The 20,740-nt window shown below is 40.6% G+C and overlaps 1 protein-coding gene across 1 annotated transcript; it reads left to right on the top strand.

Annotated features, from left to right (window-relative positions):
* The first annotated feature begins 1,727 nt into the window (after positions 1-1,727).
* Positions 1,728-20,718, top strand: LOC121883644 (NLR family CARD domain-containing protein 3-like). The gene is made up of 13 exons (XM_042392036.1): positions 1,728-1,803; positions 3,857-4,014; positions 4,128-4,244; positions 4,337-4,453; positions 4,547-4,663; positions 5,113-5,194; positions 6,518-6,746; positions 6,955-8,758; positions 8,842-9,015; positions 9,859-10,032; positions 13,171-13,344; positions 13,445-13,485; positions 18,642-20,718. The coding sequence occupies exons 2-13, from the start codon at positions 3,926-3,928 to the stop codon at positions 19,211-19,213; spliced, it is 3,690 nt and encodes a 1,229-aa protein (XP_042247970.1). The 5' UTR covers positions 1,728-1,803; positions 3,857-3,925; the 3' UTR covers positions 19,214-20,718.
* The last annotated feature ends 22 nt before the right edge of the window (positions 20,719-20,740 follow it).

The raw sequence follows: 20,740 nt of genomic DNA, 5'->3' as shown, positions 1-20,740 counted from the left end.
CAGTGTATCAATGTCACATGTTTAAATGTTTTCATGAGACAGTGTAAAGAAAAAAAAATAGAAAATGGAAAATGACTGAAAACAAAAGAGTAGAATATATTAGAGTTTGGAATGTGCCATATATGTATATTTACAGTATTTACAGTAGATATATTGTGTTAATATTAGTGATTTGAATAATGCAAAACTGGTTTAACAGCTATAAACGTATATTATTTTCATTTCAAAGTATGACAACCAGCTCTACAAAGTCATAGAGTCGATAAAAAGAGTTTGATTCATTTCAGGATGAAATGTGGGCAGGAAATGTTGTTTTTCTCTCACTACCCCCCAACCTATCTTCTTTTCTTTTTTCTCAGCACATTATAACCACAAATTACACAGCAAAGTTTGAATTGTGTCGCAGTGGCCGGATGTCACCACGCTAAGAGTTCACTGACTGTAGATTACTTTAAGTTTGAGTCTTCTAATGCATATAAAGTTTCTTTTTGCAACACCAAACCACAACTTCCTTCTTATACACTCTTCAAACTTTCTTAACTTTGGAAATATCTTTAGAAGCTGTCAACAAGTTCAGATAATAATACAGAATGAGGCCCAGAGAATATCTCTACAGGTTCAGATGAATTTGATGCATCACACATTGTTCTTACAATAAGTTGAAATCTTTATTGCTAATGTAAGAAAAAATATGGTGAGGAGTATTATAGTATGTATGGAAGCAAATAATAGCCATAAATCTAGAAAATGATTAGCAACTTAATACCTATTGTAAAATTTAACAATACTGAAAATGGAAAAACAACTGTATTTATAACATTAAAATATTTAACTTTCAAATCCATTCATCTGAATTCATATGGTTGGAATTAACCTCTTTGACATTTTAAAGACTTGATTTTAAGTATTTAAATGAAAAAAATGAAAACAACATTATTGACACAAATAAAAAAACAAATTAAAACAAATTCAGATTCAAAAGTCCCATATTCAAAACATTCAAGTTTCTCAAATTGAGTCAGTTAAATTCTGATCTTAAAATTGAAATCAAATCAAATGCAAACTTGAACTAACAAGGAATCAATCAGTCTAAATGGAAGCAAAGAGAGGCCACAATAATTTGAATCTATAAGCAATTGAATATCACATTGTGAAATGGGACCACTACTGATTGATTACCTTTACCCAGCTACTGCACTGGATTGATAGTGTTTACATACTTTGCTTTGAATACCATTTGTCAGAATTAATGTGGTTTGAATTTCATCTCTTGAATTTTTTTGGAAAATTTTAAAGGTCAGAAATCTCCAGTTTCTTAGTTTGTCATTATCATGACTGACAAGTTTTTGAAATTGCTCAACTTCCATAACGTGAGAGGCAAAGACAAGGCCAGTCTTAAAAAAAAATCACATGACATATATGGTTTGCTGGAAGGCAAATGGTAGACTCTGACGTCAGCTGGAGGAAGACTCTGTGGTCTGATGATCAGTGTCAAAAAGCCACATTCAGTCTACTTTGATCCAATGTTGTAAGACAATGAAACATGTAAACTTCTAAGGGGGGTTAATACCGTTTTTAGGCACTGTATTCAGGGTGTGATATGTCTGTTTATTGCGTAAAGTTGTAAAATGCATTTTCCCAATTTTGTCTTGTTTTAACTTTGTGTGGCCTGTTTTGCTAATATGGAAACAAAACCGGTATCACTGCACTTCCCTTATGGCTTGTTCAGGAAGTTAGGGTGCTGGGGTTTTTATTGTCAAGCCTCCGCAGAGTTGAAGAAAGAAACTCAAAGAAACTAACAAAGTAAGTCTCATGTGAAATCTTATATATTTACTTCTATATTTCAATATATTTTGTATTTTTTATTTGACTTTGCTTCTTTTTAAAGGAAATTATTTTCTTTGCTTACTGTTAATAATTAATGAAGTGCTAGTTGCCTGTGTTTTGCTATGGATGATGATTTTATTTATCTCTGTAGAGCTATCTCTGTTGCTGTAACTGTGATTGAAAAAAATTGGTCTTGGCTTGAAAAATTAGTGGACTATGTGGCTGTTTAGGTTGAGGTTTAGGTTATTATTAATGTTAATTTGGTTTAGGTTGTCACTGTGCTGCCATTCTCACTCTGTAATGTAATTTAAAAGCGATTCAAATCCCTTCACCTCTATGCAGTTCACCTTTCAGAGTTAAGTTCACTGTAGTTGACACAGTTGACAGTGAAGTTGTGTGAAGAGTATGTCAGGAGCCTCAAGCCAAATATACAACACTCAACAATAAGCAGTGTCTGCACTCTTTCACTCTTACCACAACAGATTTGTAAGTGGCCATAAAGCCTGAATGAAGACAGTCAGGGCTGAAAACAACAACAAAAAACAATTTAATTCTAAGAGAGGAGAACCAAAAAATATTTTGTTTTCTGAGAGAAAACAATGAAAAATGAAAAATAGGATTCTTTAAAATAATTTATAAAATGTGAATGTATTGACTCATGAGTGTCATTGAATGAATCAGTAGCTTTTAGCTTCAAAGCTCCTCTCTGAAAGCACCATTGTTATACAGTATGGCACTTCCTGGTTAAAAAAAACAACCATGATACATGAGCTCAGTTGCAGATTGCTGGTTTCTGATAAACCATGCTTAAAGGTTCTTTAACAGTTCCAACAAGCAATTCAATTCAATTCAATTCAATTCAATTCAATTCAATTCAATTCAATTCAATTCAATTCAATTCAATTCAATTCAATTCAATTCAATTCAATTTTATTTTATTTATATAGTGCCAAATCACAGCAAAAGTCATCTCAGGGCACTTTTCACATGGAGCAGGTCTAGACCACACTCTTTAATTTACAGAGAGAGAGACCCAACAATTCCCCCATGAGCAAGCACTTGGTGACAGCAGTAAGGAAAAACTCCCCTTTAATGAGAAGAAACCTCAAGCAGAACCAGGCTCTAGGTAGGCAGACTGAACATTGTTAGATTCGGACAGTCAGAAGCACCTTAACCTCACAGTGTTATGAAAAGTTACAGATGTGGCGACTAAAGAGAGTTTAATGCTTGTTTTAAAAAACAAAAGAAATACACAGTCAGTAACTATGAATTTTCATAAATTCAACTAAACTGAAGAAAAAGACTTGAATCAGAAAGTTATTTGTAACTTCCACATTTATCCTGAATAATAATTTTAAGAATCAATCTATAATTCTATGCAACTCTATTCTGTGCAAACCAGTTACCAGCTGCTGTTAACTGGAGTCAGGAATGAATCAGTTATGGTTAAGGTTATGGTCTGTTTCCAGGAAAATCACTGGACTCAATGCATTTTCTTTATAATGATGCTGAATCAATGTTTGCATGATGACATCAGGAGACGTACTACATCATACTGCCACCAGGGGATTATTATTATTATTATATATTATAATACATGCAACCTATTACCTTTTCAGAAGCTGAAATGCTCGACTAACCTCGGTTTGGATACTGTCTGAATTTATCTAGTTTTATACATCTCAGCCATAGTTCAGCCAGACTAGCTGGAAAATAACCTAAAGACATTTCTAGATATAAAGCCTTCACTTTTTGTTGCCCAGCCCACCTTCCCCTCCTTAACCATAAGACCAATATCACAAAGAAAGGTTGTGATATTGTAATCAGTATATAGAGTGCCGCTTGAAAGTTTGTGAACCCTTTAGAATTTTCTCTATTTCTACATAAATATGACCTAAAATGTGATCACACATTCTAATAACCCATGTACATTCTTTTTTAAAGAGTTATGCAGAAAGAGTGTTGACAGAGTGTCATTTCACTGTACTGTAATGAGTAATGTATGCTGTGTTTTTCATTTTACTGACAGGAATGATTACTACAACCTTGTTGCAATGAAGTGGGCGAGTGTGTTGTTGTAAAAAGTGTTTGCTCTACGATGGATCTGTGTGCGGAAAGAAGGGATGAGATCCCATCGTTTCAATTATCTCTGTCTGAGGAACATGATAGCCACACTAAAGTTGAGATGTGAGATGAGAAATTTTTAACTTTTTACCCCTGCCCCCCATCTCAAAGCAGAGAATTCTATACTTCTAACACCTCATCATTGCTCAGAGTAACAAAGTCTGTCTCTGTTAAAGCTCATTCCAGCAGGAGAAACCAGACTCCCCTAGACCCAGCTGTGTGTCAATTAAGGACAACCACTCCATTGCTGAACCCTTAGCCTTTGGAGATAGAGATCTCTCTACAGAGCAGAGGTGAAGATGTATTAAATGCATGATTAAAAAACCTTCATAGAAACACAATCAAAAAAAATTAAATGATGATTCTTTCTGTATTTCTGGTTCAGTCTCCTTCAGCAGGAGAAGCAAGACTCCCCTGAACCTAGCTGTGTGTCAATGAAGGACAACCACTCCATTGCGGAACCCTTAACCTTTGGAGATAGAGATCTCTCTACAGAACAGAGGTGAAGATGTACTAAATATATGACTAAAAAAACCTTCATAGAAACACAATCAAAAAAAATTAAACGATGATTCTTTCTGTATTTCTGGTTCAGTCTCCTTCAGCAGGAGAAACAAGACTCCCCTGAACCTAGCTGTGTGTCAATGAAGTACAACCACTCCATTGCTGAACCCTTAACCTTTGGAGATAGAGATCTCTCTACAGAACAGAGGTGAAGATGTACTAAATATATGACTAAAAAAACCTTGATAGAAACACAATCAAAAAAAATTAAATGATGATTCTTTCTGTATTTCTGGTTCAGTCTCCTTCAGCAGGAGCAACCAGACTCCTCTGTACCCTGCTGTGTGTCTATTAAAAGTACTCACTCTATAAAGCCACCTCTTTCCTTCAATCATGGGCACCTCTCTACTGGACAAAGGCGATACAGTAGTTTTTTTCCCTTTTACACAGCATCAAATTCAACTCTTGTCAGTCTCTCCATTGATGTTCACCTCATTTACAGTATGTGTGTGTGCCACATTTGAGGACAAATACTGGACTTTAATCTGGTTGTTTGGAAAAGCTTGTCAGTTTGATTTTATGCCAAGTGCACTCAGCTTAATAATAAGTGTGTACTGATATTTGTGGATCAATATCTATGTCATGTTTTCTCCACAGAGGCCACCAAGTGGGGCCAGAGGTTGCCACTGATCAATCTGACAAGGAGCATGATGAAGCAGATCTGGCCTCCATATTTATGGTGTGTAAATCGTCCAAATTATTGATAAACAATAATTTATAATTTCATAATTTCCTCCATGCTACACTCTACATAAATGAGTTTTCATTTCATGAAAAACAGGCTTTATCACTTCTCTGCTCTGAGGATGCCAACTGTAAGTCAAATCCCTTGCAAACTCAGAACACTCTGGGGTAATTCGTAATTGACTTGGGTTTTTATGTGCAGATTCTGGTACCACATGGTTTTAATGCACAGTCCTATAGCACATGACACTGCTGTGTTACACTCATGAGAACCAATTGAGGGCACTGCCACCCTTGCTAATTTCTCAGGTTTTAAGTGACTACCAGATGCCATGCCTGAGGCTTTTCTGTTTGGGTCCTGAATGGGACAGGCTGGTGAACTGGGGTTGATCCCCATTAATGATGCAGACTATTCAAGGTCTATGGGATTAGTACACCATCATTTTTTATTAAGAAAAATGGACATACTATAAGAAGTGGTGTGAGGAGGAGTAGCATTGTAGAGTGGTCCTGTCCTTTTCAATAAGTTCAGTGTTGTCTTTCATTTAGTTGCACAGGGGCCTGTCATGTTCTACCATTAGGTGTGGCAGCTTCAGTAGCTTTATTGATTGGAAAAGTGGTTCAAGACATGCACAGAAGCAACTAGGTCTTTATCCCAACCCCTCTTTAAATGTTTCTTGTTACACAATATCTCTGTGTGGCACAGCAGACCTTCGGTAGGTATTCTGAGCTGCTGTGCAACTTCCTTTTTTCAATATGCTGAAGGTAAATAGTCTGGTTTGGTGGATTATCGATCTGACCGGGACACATTATTATTAAGATGTCTTGATGTGTTGTATTGGTGGTTCAGGGGATGTCAGGCTTCACCACCCTCAGCTTATATTATTAGATGGTGAAATCTGTGTGCAATAGAAATCTACACATTGCAACTATAGTTCAAATGTAGTGCTCTGCAGTGGTCAAACCTACAAAGCCCACTGGAGGGCTTCCTTGTGCTTACAGAACTATAGTTTGGTTAAAGGAGAACTCTACTGATTTTACATATCAGTATGTTGGGGTGTTGGGGAGTACTACTGCATATGTGAAAAAAGTTGTACAAAGCCTTTCATGGCCCCAGAGGGAGCTGCACAAACTGATAAATTGCCTTAAGGGATGTCACTTGAGTCAGTGTTGGTTGGCGTTGACAACTAGTAGTTTGAAAATGATGTGGTTGTGAGGGATTGTGCATTCAATGCACAGAACTACCTCTGTCACAGGCCTTAACTTTTCTATGTCCCATTAATTCCACCTGAATTTTTCATTTTGCTTATTATTCCAGGTGTTAGAGGAGAACATCATCACTTTTGTGAAGGCTGAGCTGAAGAAATTCCAGAGAATTCTCAGTCCAGACTACACAAAATCTTTAGAGGGGCAGAAAAAGAATGAGGATGTGGTGAATGGTGCAGAGGAAGAACAGAGGAAAAGCAGCAAAGAGGCCCTTCTGAAGATCACATTGCACATTTTGAGGGGAATGAAGCAGGGAGAACTGGCTGACTGCCTGCAGAGCAGTAAGTTACAAGTATAGTTCTGAATGGTGGAGCACAGTGGTTTGCATTAGAAGTAAAGAAAAAAAGTCATAACTATTGCCCCAGCACTCAGTTGCATTTACATCTACATATGCCCACCTCAGGTCAGATGAGTTATAGCATGCTGCATTAATTCACCCTAAAATTACTATATTGCTCATGTATTTTTATTTTTTGTATTTCTGTGTAGGAACTGCTGAAGTGTGCCAAAATAAGCTCAAAAGTAATCTAAAAAAGAGGTTCCAATGTTTGTTCGAAGGAACTGCTAAAGCAGGAAACCCCACACCTCTGAATGAGATTTACACAGAACTATACATCACAGAGGGAGGAAGTGGAGATGTCAATGATGAACATGAGATCAGACAAATTGAAACAGCATCCAGGACATCATCAAGACCAGAAACTATAATCAAATGTGAAGATATCTTCCAACCCTTACCTGGTAGAGATCATCAACCAATCAGAACGGTGATGACAAAGGGAGTGGCTGGCATTGGGAAAACAGTCTTAACACATAAGTTCACTCTGGACTGGGCTGAAGACAAAGCCAACCACAACATACAGTTCACATTTCCATTCAGTTTCAGAGAGCTGAATCTGCTGAGCGGAAAAAAGTACAGCTTGGTGGAACTTCTTCATGTCTTTTTTACCAACACTAAAGATGCAGAAATCTGCAGCTTTGACAAGTTCAAGGTTGTGTTTATTTTTGACGGTCTGGATGAGTGTCGACTTCCTCTGGACTTCCACAACAATGAGATCCTGACTGATGTTACAGAGTCCACCTCAGTGGATGTGCTGCTGACAAACCTCATCACTGGGAAACTTCTTCCTTCTGCTCACCTCTGGATAACTACACGACCTGCAGCAGCCAATCAGATCCCTCCTGAGTGTGTTGACATGGTGACAGAAGTGAGAGGGTTCACAGATGCCCAAAAGAAAGAGTACTTCAGGAAGAGATTCACTGACGAGGAACAGGCCAGCAGAATCATCTCTCACATCAAGGCATCACAAAGCCTCCACATCATGTGCCACATGCCGGTCTTCTGCTGGATCACCGCTTCAGTTCTGGAGGATATAATGGGATCACAAACCATTAAAGGGTTGCCAAAGACCCTGACTGAGATGTACATCCACTTCCTGGTGGTTCAGTCCAAAGTAGGGAATGTCAAGTATCGAGGAGGAGCAGGGACAGATCCACTGTGGAACACAGAGACCTGCAAGATCATCATGTCTCTGGGAAAACTGGCTTTTGAACAGCTTCAGAAAGGCAACTTGATCTTCTATGAATCAGATCTTCTAGATTGCGGCATTGATATCAGAGCAGCCTCAGTGTACTCAGGAGTGTTCACACAGATCTTTAAAGAGGAGTGTGGGTTGAACCAGGGCAAGGTGTTCTGTTTTGTCCATTTGACCTTTCAGGAGTTTCTGGCTGCTCTTTATGTTGTTCTGACTTTCATCAACACTGGTATCGATCTACTGTCAGAACCAGAGTCAACATCCTGCTGGTCTTCACTGTTAAGGGACAAATCTAAAGTAAATCCCCTCTTCCAAAGTGCTGTGGACAAGGCCTTACAGAGTCCAAATGGACACCTGGATTTATTTCTCCGCTTCCTCCTGGGTCTCTCACTGAAGACCAATCAAACCCTTTTACAAGGCCTGCTAAAACCACCAGGAGGCAGCTCAGAGAACTATCAGGAAACAGTCAAATACATCAAGAAGAAGATCAGGAAAAATCCCTCTCCAGAAAGATGCATCAACCTCTTTCACTGTCTGAATGAGCTGAATGATCATTCTCTAGTGGAGGAGATCCAACAGTACTTGAGTTCAGGAAGTCTCTGCACAGACAAACTATCTCTTGCTCAGTGGTCAGCTCTGGCCTTCATCCTACTGTCATCAGAAAATGACCTGAATGTGTTTGACTTGAGGAAGTACTCTGCTTCAGAGGAAGGTCTCCTGAGGCTGCTGCCAGTGGTCAAAGCCTCAAGAATATCTCGGTAGGTACACTGATAAAAGGGCAGACTTACTATATTAAGTATAGTTTTTACTTGTGATAAAGTATACGTATTTTTAATTTTAGGCTGAGTGACTGCAAGCTGTCAGAGAGAAGCTGTAAAGCTCTGGCCTCTGTTCTTATGTCTAAGTCAACTCGTCTGAGAGAGCTGGACCTCAGTAACAATGACCTGCAAGATTGTGGAGTAAAGCTGCTCTCTTTTGGACTGAGGAGTCCACAGTGTAGACTGGAAACTCTAAGGTTAGTAGAAATGAATAAATTCAATGCCTTTTCACAGTTGTGTTTGATGCAGCCCAGTATAACTAGGAATTACGTTCATATTGGACAATTCTGCAGGTCACAGTTTACAACCAGTGCCAACGTTCAGTATTAATGCAGAAAGTAGTGGGATAGTAAGGGAGTGGATTTCATAGTGGTGGACTTTGGACTGCATTTGTATTTATGGATTGAATTTATGCAACACTTTAATCCAAAGTGCTTTACAATTTGCCTCATATGCACACTCACACACCATTAACAGCAAGCTACCATGCAAAGCACTGGCTTAAATATCTGGACCATTTGGGGTTCATTCAAGAGGGACAGTTCACAAATGGTGAAGTAGTTATCTGGATAACAGACAACAATATGTAAAATTTGCTGGTTATAAATCTGAATGTATAAAGGTTAAATGTGAAGTCTTCCAAGGGTTGGTATTCGGCCCTAAATTTTTGATTTTTATATATTAACAATATTTGGGAAGTATCAAAAATATTGCAGTTTGTTTTGTTTGCTGTAGTAAATAGATAGAAAGAAAATAATTTGTAATAATAATTAAGTGTTGACATGGAATGTTAAAAAAACATCACTGAACAAAATGTTTTTTGCAGAACTGCCCAATTCTTGTTAGTTAACTTGACCTCATGAACACAATTCATTTTAGAGAAAATTTATTTGTTTCCAGTAGTTCAAGCCTCCAGTAAATATTTGAAAATGCATATGTAACTGGACAAATTAATTAAAACAAATATTGCTTCTACAAAAGAAATGAAAGAAGCATTGTGTACTTCCCATTTCTGGTTTCTATTTTTCATGCCTCTTCAGGTTATGTGGCTGTAACTTGTCAGAGACAAGCTGTGAAGCTCTGGCCTCAGTTCTCAGCTCCCAGTCCTCTAGTCTGAGAGAGCTGGATCTAAGTGACAACGACCTGCAGGACTCAGGAGTGAAGCTGCTCTCTACAGGACTAGAGAGTCCTCACTGTAGACTGGAAAATCTCAGGTTACATTTCTTTCTAGAATTTCTGTTAACTTGACACGCAAGAAAACCATTTCAGTTAAAAGTGTTGTGATTTCAAAACACTTATATTCCTCTATCTTAATCAAAATGGCCGTGAAGCTTGATAGTTCAGAGATGGCTGTTCATGCTTTGATAAATTCATTTTGGGTGTAACATATTTGAAAGCAACGCAACACTATTGCAACATAAGGGAATAACAATATATTTTTTCATTCATTTCATAGTATGTAATGTAATGTAATGACAGGTGTATGTAGTATGTAGTTAGCTTTCCAGTACTTAGCCTCAAATCAGTTGAAAGATGGCTCTGAAATTGTAGGTTGTTTTCACCCATTAAACATGTACATTACATCAGAATGTTTTCAATATTACCTCTTACTAGTGCACTGCCTGTTCAAAACATGCCTATTGTCATTCCTATTTTCTGTGCCTTCGGTTCAGATTTGAGTGGGTATGTGTGTTCCAAAGATTTGCGCTGTCTGTAGTGGTGCTTCACAATTGGTCTCTGAGCATATGAGTCAAACTGGTTTTGAACTGCCCATTGAAGTATTTCTGTCATTTTACATTTTAAGTACAGTCATTGTGTATTGGGCTCTGAGTGATTCCAAAATGTGGGTGACCTATGCTCAACAATGTACCTGAACGCCTCCTGTGTAGTCACTTGCTGCTGATCTGCTAAATGTGCTGCTAAACATGATGCTAACACTACGCTACACTAGACACTAGGTAAGACTGTCCATTCTTGATTAAAAGCTCTGTTTTTGCTATCTACTTTTCTCTTTTTTGAGCACTTTTCTCTGACTTGTGTCATGCCTCATCTTTGGTCTCTCCCTGACATGCTGGAGTCAGTCAGCAGAGCCCTGAAGCTCCACCCTGCCCCTGTACAGAGCGGAGCAGCTTGCTGATTGCTGGTTTATTCAAAGTTTATTAATATTAAACATATTGCATGTCCAAATTGCACCAATTTCGACACTACACTCCCTTGGGTACCCAGCCATACACCCACCAGGTGTGGAGTCGATTGGATTAATGGTTCTCAAGATATGTGAGGAACATACATGCAGACAGGTGACAAATGAAAGGAAAAACCAACGTAAAGTGTCTTAGTAAGGTGTTGAATTCTGTCCATCAATCCATCCATTTTCCGCAGCTTATCCGAGATCAGGTTGTGATGGTGGCAGAATGAGTAAGGTAACCCAGACATCTCTATCTCCAGCAACATTGCATTGTGGGTCTGCCCTGGGGTCTCTATACCAGTTGGACGTGCCCGGAACACCTCCAAAGGGATGCATCCAAGAGGCATCCTAACCAGATGCCCAAACCATCTTCAACCAGCTGGCTTCTTTCAATGCAAAGGAGCAGTGGCTCTACAGCAAGCTCCCTCTGGACATCTGAGCTCCTCATGCTATCTCTAAAGCTGAGACCAGACACCCTCTGGAGGAAACTCATTTCAGCTGGTTGTAGCCACGATCTTACTCTTTCTGTCACTACCCAAATCTCGTGACCATAGGTGAGGGTTGGAACATAGACCGACTGGTAAATTGAGAGTTTTGCCTTCTAGCTCAGCTTCTTCTTCACCACAACGGTCTGGTACAGCACCTGCATAACTGCAGATGCTGCACTGATCCGCCCATCGACCTCGCATTCCATCTACCCTTACTCATGAATAAGACCCCAAGACACTTGAACTCCTTCACTTGGGGCAGCAACTCAATTCCAACCAAGAGGGAGCAGTCCACAGTTTTCTAGCAGAGAACCCTGGTCTCTATCTGTGGTATATCTGTGGTATCTCTATCTGTGGTGTGGTATTTCCACTAGAGCTATAGGAGGTCATACTACAAATTTAGCTCTTATATTTTTACTTCTCATTTTCCTAAATTTATATTACCTATCTATCTATATACTATCTATATAGCTATCTCTCTACATGTATATCTATATATACTGCATATATACAGTATATACATGCATAGCATAGCACTACTGCAACACAAGAAGGATATATTGAAGTGATTGGGCCATATATTATGTAAGATATATATTATATATTATGGATGATATATTATAGTCAACCAGAACTGGTTCTTACAACATGTCGTCCTACCATGTCGGAAATCAAATGTGTTTAGGCGTTCAGAATAGCTACACTCAAAGCCGAGTGAAAAGCTGACTGTCAGAAAGAGGGAGGGATACGGGGGGTGGTGATATTGTTTAAATATGGGGACAATGGTGCATATTTTGAAACTGTCTCTCCTGGAAGACATTCATAGTGTTGCATTTAGTTCCTTTCTCTCTCTCTGCACAGCTGGCCAATCACTGTGTGAAGTGGATGTGAATGTTAGCCCTTTATTTCGTCCACATTAACTGTGTTTACATTCTTTTACTTTTTGATGTAGAGCACTATTGGAAAGGTCTAGCCTTGTTTCATTACTGAATATAAGACTATTCTGTGCAATCACTGTATTTAAGTTCTTTCATTCACTGTGTTAGAGAGCAGGGCTCATAGTGAGCATGTTTGCGGCTGAGATGGCTTGGCTTTGGTCTCCACATGGTTTCTGTGTAGCTGTCACCCCATCATGTAGGCTAGTTCCATTATTGAGGAGGTGCACATCAGCTACTATGTACTGTGCTATGGTGTATGCCGGCTACATGCGTAAACTCTGTAGCTATACGTCATAACCCCTTAACACTGATCTATACTGTAAATCCACCTTTAGGTCACATTTTACATCTACCCCTACTAGTGATGAAGTAATTAGAAATAGCAACATTGTCACTGAATTTTTCATTCAATTATGCATTGATTTTGTTTTCTGGTGTGTCATGAACATTATGGCCTCAAGGGACTGCTAGCATGGTACTGGTCTTGTTAATAATTTCCTTTATTTACTTAAGCAAGAAATATCAGAAAGGATGTATAAAATTCTGTGACAAATTAAGAAGAGAATTTAAAATACAAATCTGATTACTAAGTCAATTGTTTGTGTTGGAGCAAATTTGGTGTGTTAAGGTAGGCCTACTGTATTGTCACAACTAATTGAAGATATAGACTACTGGTTAGAAAATCTGTCATGCAATACATACATGTACATGAATGTAATACATACTGTATATGTATAGGTTGGCAGGCTGTCAGGTCTCAGAGGAAGGTTGTGCTTCTCTGGACTCAGCTCTGAGCTCCAATCCCTCCCATCTGAGAGAGCTGGACCTGAGCTACAATTATCCAGGATATTTCGGAGTGATGCTGCTCTCTGCTAGACTTGATGATCCACAGTGGAGACTGGACACGCTCTGGTAGGTCATGTTGTGTACACTGTACAGTTACAGCTTATTCAGTGTGTGGTTTGTCTATTTGTATTTTGCCTCATTATTTCTTGTGTCACTTCTGCCACAGTGTTGACCATGGTGGAAAGCATCGCTTGAAACCCTTCATGTGTAAGTTGAGCTTTTCTGATGCATCCCAAAAGTCATTATCAATGCCTCTATGAAGATAATTATTACAGATAATAATTAGAAAGCCTAAAGTTATACAAGAGCCTAGCCCCAAGTAATAAAGGTTTATATCAAATGGACCATGCCTACTAGAATTAGGTAACCGATTATGCAAATACAGTAACAAATTTGATGAAGTTGGATGACATTTGCTGAGAAGTGATATTTAAAAAATTAAAATCAAAATCCGGGAAAATCTGTTTTTCCTCTATTCCCCACAGTGAAAGGGTAGATTTGGGGTTTCACTAGAATGTGTCCCTCTGCTGCAGCTCAGCAAGTCAATTAAATCCAGGGGGAAGGGAAAAAAACACAAGAATTTTGTACGAAATAGACTGTGCCTTTGTAAGATGCAGACTAGATTTAGATAACTCAGAGTGCTGAAGCCTCATATTAGCTTCAGCCAAACTTTGAAATGCAGTAGCTTCAAGACCAGTATGGAGAGTAGGAACTGTTGTAGCTATATCCATGTACATGTTGGCACATCAGTGTTGTATTAAGACAGACTAAAAAAAACTCAAACCTATACTTTAAAGGATATGGCTGGCAATTTTCTATATTTTTCTTATTTTCGACAAATCCAACAATGAATGGAACAAGTATTGTGTGTGTATCCAAAGCCTGATATATCTTATTCCTCTGTGCTGTAGACCTCTGTTGTTATGCTACTATTAAAAACACATTAATGAGCCACATTATTGCACTGGGTGACATGTTCCTTCATTACACAGAGTATGTGCACTGTAGTTTGTTCAGGAACAACTTTACAGACTAATAATAGTAATCACAATTTAGTCTCTGGAGAGTTGTTCGGTGTAAGGCAGAAGCTACTTCACATGCACAGTTCACTAACAAAGACCACGCCATTTGAACGGTATAAAAAGTAGATTTATTTGGATAGTCGAGAGGGTTCAGGATTGGATGAGGATAGTGTATGGTGGGCTGGATGGGGGTCGAAGAGATGGATGAAGGGGGTTGATTGCTGGGGGATGAATGGGAGCTGAAGGTTGGTTCGGGTCATGTACAGTGGGATGATGGGGTCGAGGAGAGGGTTGATGACATGGCGATGACCGGGGATCAAATGGAATCACAAAGAGGCTGGAGCGTCGAGGAACCTGGGGGTCGAGACTCAGGGTGGGGGACATGTCTTGATGAGCTTTCTGCTTTGTCATCCCCCAAAGTTAACTTCTTTGGACTAAGTGAGAATGGGCTCTTTGAATGTCGCTGAGGTAGGTATGGAATCTTGGGAAGACTAGTGGTTGAGAATTTTATTTATTTAATTTTAACAGGTGGTACAGAACAGGAGGAAATGAAGTGGGTCCAGTAGAGGGAGCACCATGGCTCAGTGCGACTGTGGCTGAGGTAACAGCAGGACCAGTAGTGGCTATGGGAAGAGAGAGAAGAAAAGACCTGTGGGGGCAGGTGGAGCCGAAAGCGCTGAGGTAGCTGCAGCTGAAGGAAGGGAAGAGGAAAGGATGCTGGGATGAGGGGATGTATATGCAGGAGTTGATTGTGCAATAAAAAACGGAGGGGGTTAGAAAGGAGGGAGCTCTGTGGCTTCCTTATGTATCAACTAATGATGAGGAAAACCAGGCTCCCTGAGGCAATGAATCGATATTAAGCGATTGCAATGAAAATTGTTGGCGAAGCAGTTGATACAGTCAGTCAATGTCACTGAAAATGAGGGCATGCCCTCAATGATACCTCAAGATGTAAATAAAGGTTGAATAAATGAAAAAAAGCAGGCAAGTCGAGGGAGCAATAGTAGCTGTGGCAGGAGGAAGCGAAAAGGGGTGCTGTAAACAAATAATATCGACGGAGGAGAGCCAGGATGATTCATAAAGGACGGATTGAGGGAAGGATGAAGGGATGAGGGATGAGGGTTGAGGGTCGAAGGGATACAGAGATGAGGGTGGAGGGGTGAGGGATGAAGGGATGAGGGTGGAGGGGATGAGGGTCGAGGGTGGGGGATGAAGGGATGAGGGTCAAAGGGTGACGGATGAAGGGATGAGGGTCAAGGGATGAGGGGATGAGGGTCGAGGGATGAAGGGATGAAGGTTGAGGGGCGAAGGATGAAGGGATGAAGGGTTGAAGGTTGAAGGGATGAAAGGATGAGGGGTGAGGGATGAAGGGATACATGTGAAGTGGTGAGATGTGCGGCTCATAGACGCAGAGATTAAACAAAAACACGAGGCAATTAAGACATAGGGAGCAGGCACGTGGGGAAATACAACCTGGCCCTAGCTAGGGCTGAAGCAGTCTGTTGCCGCATTGTAGTGGCAGCAGGATGGAATCATCGGTGTGCCAGTGCAGGGGGCGCTAAGTAGGGAACCCACAAGCAAGTGGTCGGCTGGAGCAATGGTGGAACTGGAGGCTGTGCAGAACTGGAAAGCCTGGCTTTGTAGGCTGCAGATGGGCGGAGTGGCGGAGGCCAGAGTGAAAGTGCTCGCAGGCACAGTGTTAACGATGGCTGGAGCGAGGGGATCGGTGACGGGGGGTGCTGAAGACACAAAAAATATTTGGGTTTTTGAGTGGGTCCATCAGAGGGAGCACCGTGGCTCGGTGCGACTGTTGCTGTGGTAATGGCAGGACTGGAAGTGGCTGAAGGAAGAAACATAAAAGAAGAAGCTGCTGGAGCGGGTGGAGCCGAAAGCATAGAGGTAGCTGCAGCTGAAGGAAGGGAAGAGGAAAGGGATGTATGTGCAGGGGTTGATTGTGCAGCCTGCGGACCATAGACTGGAATATGGACGTAGTTACCGTGACGTCACCCATTGGTTTCTCAAGAGCGGTTTTGAATCTCAAAGTGAGCTGCTCCGGCCGTCGCCATCTTGGCAGTACGTGACTCTGCCTCACTCCCAACCAATCAAAAATGGGCAAAGAGGCGGGCCGAATGGCTGAAACAAGCTACCTAGCGGTTGGCGAACCTGTCACTCAAAGCAGCCATGTCCTTCATTATGCATAACTTTACGGCTTAACAAAATTTAAACGGGTGAGTTATAAAAAAAATTCACCCCCATACTGATGCCATGAAAGGGGAAATTAGCTATAGAGACCAAAACCATTTTTTGTACCAGGCTGTAAACATGTTTATTTCTGCTGTAAAGTTGGGCATTTTAACATGGGGGTCTATGGGGATTGACTCGCTTTTGGAGCCAGCCTCAAGTGGCCATTCAAGGAACTGCAGTTTTTGGCACTTCGTGTTGGCTTCATTTTTTAACCCCGGAGGTTGCCGCTTGCTGCGGACACGGGGATGAGAGAAAAGACAAAAAACACGAGACAGATCAGACAGGGAGGGAGCAGGCACACGGAAAAATACAATCTGGCCCTGCGAGAGGGCTGAACCAGTTGGCTGCGTCGTGACGTCATCGACATGGGCGGGGAACCCGGAAATGAGTGGCCGTCCAGAGCGGTGGTGGAGGTGGAGGCAGAGAGGAGCAGGAAGAACCTGGCTTTGTTGTTGGTTCGGCGAAACAGGATTTGTATCTGGAGTTCTTCAGCCGGGGCTGAAGAAGTCTGGGCTCTGTTACAGTAGGCAGCGTTGTGACGTCATCGGTGTGCAGCGGCCCGGCGGCGGACAATGAACCGGAAGAGCGGGAGGATTTGAGCTGCTAACAAGAGAGTTGATGGAAGTAGAGTCTGCATAGAGTTGGAAAGTTTGTCTTTATCATCTTTTCGTCGGACGACCGTCTCCTTGAGAGCTCGCCGGAGGTGAGCAAACATCCGGTTGAAGATGTTAATCGCTTGGAAAAGAACCGTGTCCGAGTGGGCCATTGCGTGGATGCGTGTGGAGCGTCTGGATCCCAGCTGATCAGAAGTGCGGCGTCTGGAGGAGAAAGGTTCCATGTGGATGTGGTGGTGAAGGAGATATTTCGTTGGCACTGCTAGGTACATGGATCATGGAGCACGGGCGGGCATTGCTTTTGCAATGCAAGCGTGTCGTAGGTCGTGTGAGAACTGAGACGAACGGGAGAGAAAGGGGTTAGACACGCTTATATAGGTATGCACGGATGATTGAATTAGTGAGGCACAGGTGATTGAATTTAGTGAGAGAGAGAGGGCCGTGGTCTTGTTCCTGAACCTTTGTTATAATAATAACTCCATTCCATTCATATTCATTTATATTTTTCCATGTCTCTTCAATGTGTGTGAAGTTAGCATTAGATAATGACATTCTCTGTACCTGGTTATGGAAATGCTTGGATCACATGATGATATACTCAACAGAAATTCCACTTTTTCCCTTTGGGTCTTGTGTTATCCTGTCAATGGTTGGAACCCTAAATTTACATCAGTGCTTATGACCAAGACCAAGGTAACATTAGTGTGGGCTGTTGCCGTTAGTCTCTCCCTCTCAGCACCTCCATGTTGTATTTTCTCTTCTGAATACTCTGGCTCATACTCATTATATTGATCAGACTCTGACCCAGACATTGTCAGTTTCTCAAAGAACCTTAGCACAAAGTCAAGAGGTTGTAATATTTAAAATAAAAACCTAGTGAAGCTGTAAACAGAACCACATTCCTGTGCATGTGCAGTGGCGTCTGCCTCACTCAGAACTTCTCTCCTCAGACTAAAAATATGATCGCTGTTATTAGTCTTTGGAGCTTTTTCTAAACAAACTACCCAACTGCCCACACTGTAGGAACATGTCACCCAGTGTGGCTCACTGTTGTGTTTTTAATAGTTTTTGGACAACAATAGAGGTCTATAGCATAGAAGAATAAGATATGTCAGGCTTTGGATACACACACAATTTTAAGTAGGGATCAATTCATTATTGGTTTAGCTCTGCACATGAGATTTGTTGACAATAAGAAAAATATAGAAAATTGCCAGTTATATCCTTTAATGAGCTATAAATCTGAACATTATAAAAGGCCATATGGCACTGTTCACTCTGGATAAGCACCAAAAGCTAATCATGGCTCAACGTCCCACCAGATTTTAATAAAAATCAAGTAGTGCATTTGTGAGATTTTCAACTAACAAATTGCAATAATCACAACCCCTTTGGCAGAGCTGACTATCTTCTAATTAATCAACAAATTATTCAGAACATGTCAAATTAAATTCTGCACCTGTTGTGTCTTATTCCCCATCAGTTGCCTGTGAACTCACTCTGGACCCAAACACAGCACACAGTCAGCTCTCTCTGTCAGAGGACAACAGAAAGGTGACAGAGGTGACAGAGGTGCAACCTTACCTTGATCATCCAGACAGATTTCACCACTGGAAGCAGGTTCTGTGTAGAGAAGGTCTGAGCAGCAGCTGTTACTGGGAGGTGAAGTGGAAAGGATGGGTGAATATAGGAGTGACAAACAGAGGAATCAAAAGGAAAGGAGAGTTTGACGAATGTTGTCTTGGTGAGAACAACAAGTCCTGGGGTCTCTTCTGTTCTGCTCATGGTTACTCTGCCTGTCACAATAAGAGAACAGTGAACATACAGGCTGTCACCTCCTCATCTGACTCTGGCAGAGTAGCAGTGTATCTGGACTGGTCTGTTGGCACTCTGTCCTTCTACAAAGTCTCCTCTGACACACTGATCCACCTCCACACCTTCTACTGCGCATTCACTGAACCCCTCTATCCTGCGTTCCGATTTAAGTTAAACTCTGCATGTGAGTCCTCGGTGTCTCTGTGTCAGTTTGAGGAGGGAGAATCATCTCCAGTGTAAAGAAAGACCCACACTGTTGCTTGGTGACAGCTGCTGAAACAGCAGCACTTAATATACAGTAGGGACATACACACAGAAACACATACACTGTGGAAAAGCAGTCCCAGCCATGGCCTGAATTAGAATGAGTTTCTGTTACATAGCCAAATATTAGGCTACAGGACTGCAGAAAATTTTAAAGTACCTATGTTCCACCTAATGTGCCCACAACCTGAGAGCCTTACCCTGCGTGTTGCAACTTTGATGTGAGGATGTTTTTGTTTGTCCCTCATGAATATGTTCTGTTTCCCTGACCTGGGGAGAAAAGATTTGACTCATCCGTAGCGGCAATGTCACCCATGTGAAGGTAGCTGTAGGCTGAAAGGCCTCTTCTGCTATTGACAATACTTTGACAATACTTTGTCAATAGCAGAATGATGTTAAAGTTCCTAAATTGCTACACAGTTCAAAACAACAGATCAAACCATTTAACCCCTTTGGGATTGCCTCAGTGTGGCACAGCTCAACATCTCCACCTTTGCTCTCCTGGCATTTCCCAGGTGTGTCGCATCAGTGGTCAATTCCAAGTCAGATCCATCCGCCAGGAGACCTTTCTCACAAGAAAAACGACAGCCTTAGTTGTTTCCTCAAATACCTAAAACAACCTATGTTAACTTCAGTGTTGGGCAGTAATGCATTACATACAATAATGTGATAACTTTCCTCAGTACCAAGTATTGTGAAAGTTTACAATTTGAAATCTCTGGCGTTCAGTTGACAGACTGTCCAATATGTGTTACCACTAAAAGAGGTAAACTCCAAAGTTGTCTTATTTACATATTATATCATCTTAGCTGACTTACTAACATTGACCACTGGTAACGCTATGTTCAGGAATCAGCTGGTTTAGTGCAGAGTTGGAAAGTTTGAGAATAATGCAGATTCACTGAGAGGGAAGCATTTTGTAAGTGCTGCCATGCATAGTCTTCCAAACTGTGGGCTGGCTGCTTGTTAAACTACAATGTCTCGTTTTCTATTTCTAAAAGCATTTACTTTGACACTTGAAAAAAAACTTGACCATTGTTCTTTTACCTTAACCTAGTATTTTTAGTCACATAGGTCATTTTCTTTTTTGTCTATGTGATATCAGCTCTGACCCTCTGATCTATTCCTAAACATCACATAACCATATCAACACAGTTAATATATAATGTACATAATAAGTCAGAGTTCAAAAAAATGATATAGTTTGGTTGTCTGGTATAGTCATAAATAAAATAAGATTTAGATAGACTTAACTACACTTCTTAACTACATTAGAGCAAAGTCTGGACTGAGCTCCTGTACAGATGTTAACAGGCAGTACATTCATATAAACACAAAAATATATTGAAATGGGGAATATGTTGTCTTTATATGGTTTCACCAATTAGTTAAGCTCTATTTACTTTGTGTGAATGTAACTCAATTTGACTGTAATCCCAAAAATATATATAATCAAGCAAACCAAGTAATAGTTGTGTTGTTTTGTGGATATAATTATTATGA

The sequence above is a fragment of the Thunnus maccoyii genome, chromosome 18, assembly GCF_910596095.1.
Source record: "Thunnus maccoyii chromosome 18, fThuMac1.1, whole genome shotgun sequence".
In the NCBI taxonomy this organism is placed as follows: domain Eukaryota; kingdom Metazoa; phylum Chordata; class Actinopteri; order Scombriformes; family Scombridae; genus Thunnus; species Thunnus maccoyii.
Note: the sequence above shows the minus strand (reverse complement) of the source record. Positions and strands in the feature narration are given on the sequence as shown.

What these genes read in the sequence shown, in the direction of transcription:
- LOC121883644 (XM_042392036.1), top strand. Translation starts at nt 3,926, where the DNA reads ATGGATCTGTGTGCGGAAAGAAGGGATGAGATCCCATCGTTTCAATTA. An exon ending in GATCTCTCTACAGAGCAGAG is followed by an intron (nt 4,245 to 4,336) that starts GTGAAGATGTAT and finishes TTTCTGGTTCAG; the next exon opens with TCTCCTTCAGCAGGAGAAGC. An exon ending in AAAGCCTCAAGAATATCTCG is followed by an intron (nt 8,759 to 8,841) that starts GTAGGTACACTG and finishes TTTTAATTTTAG; the next exon opens with GCTGAGTGACTGCAAGCTGT.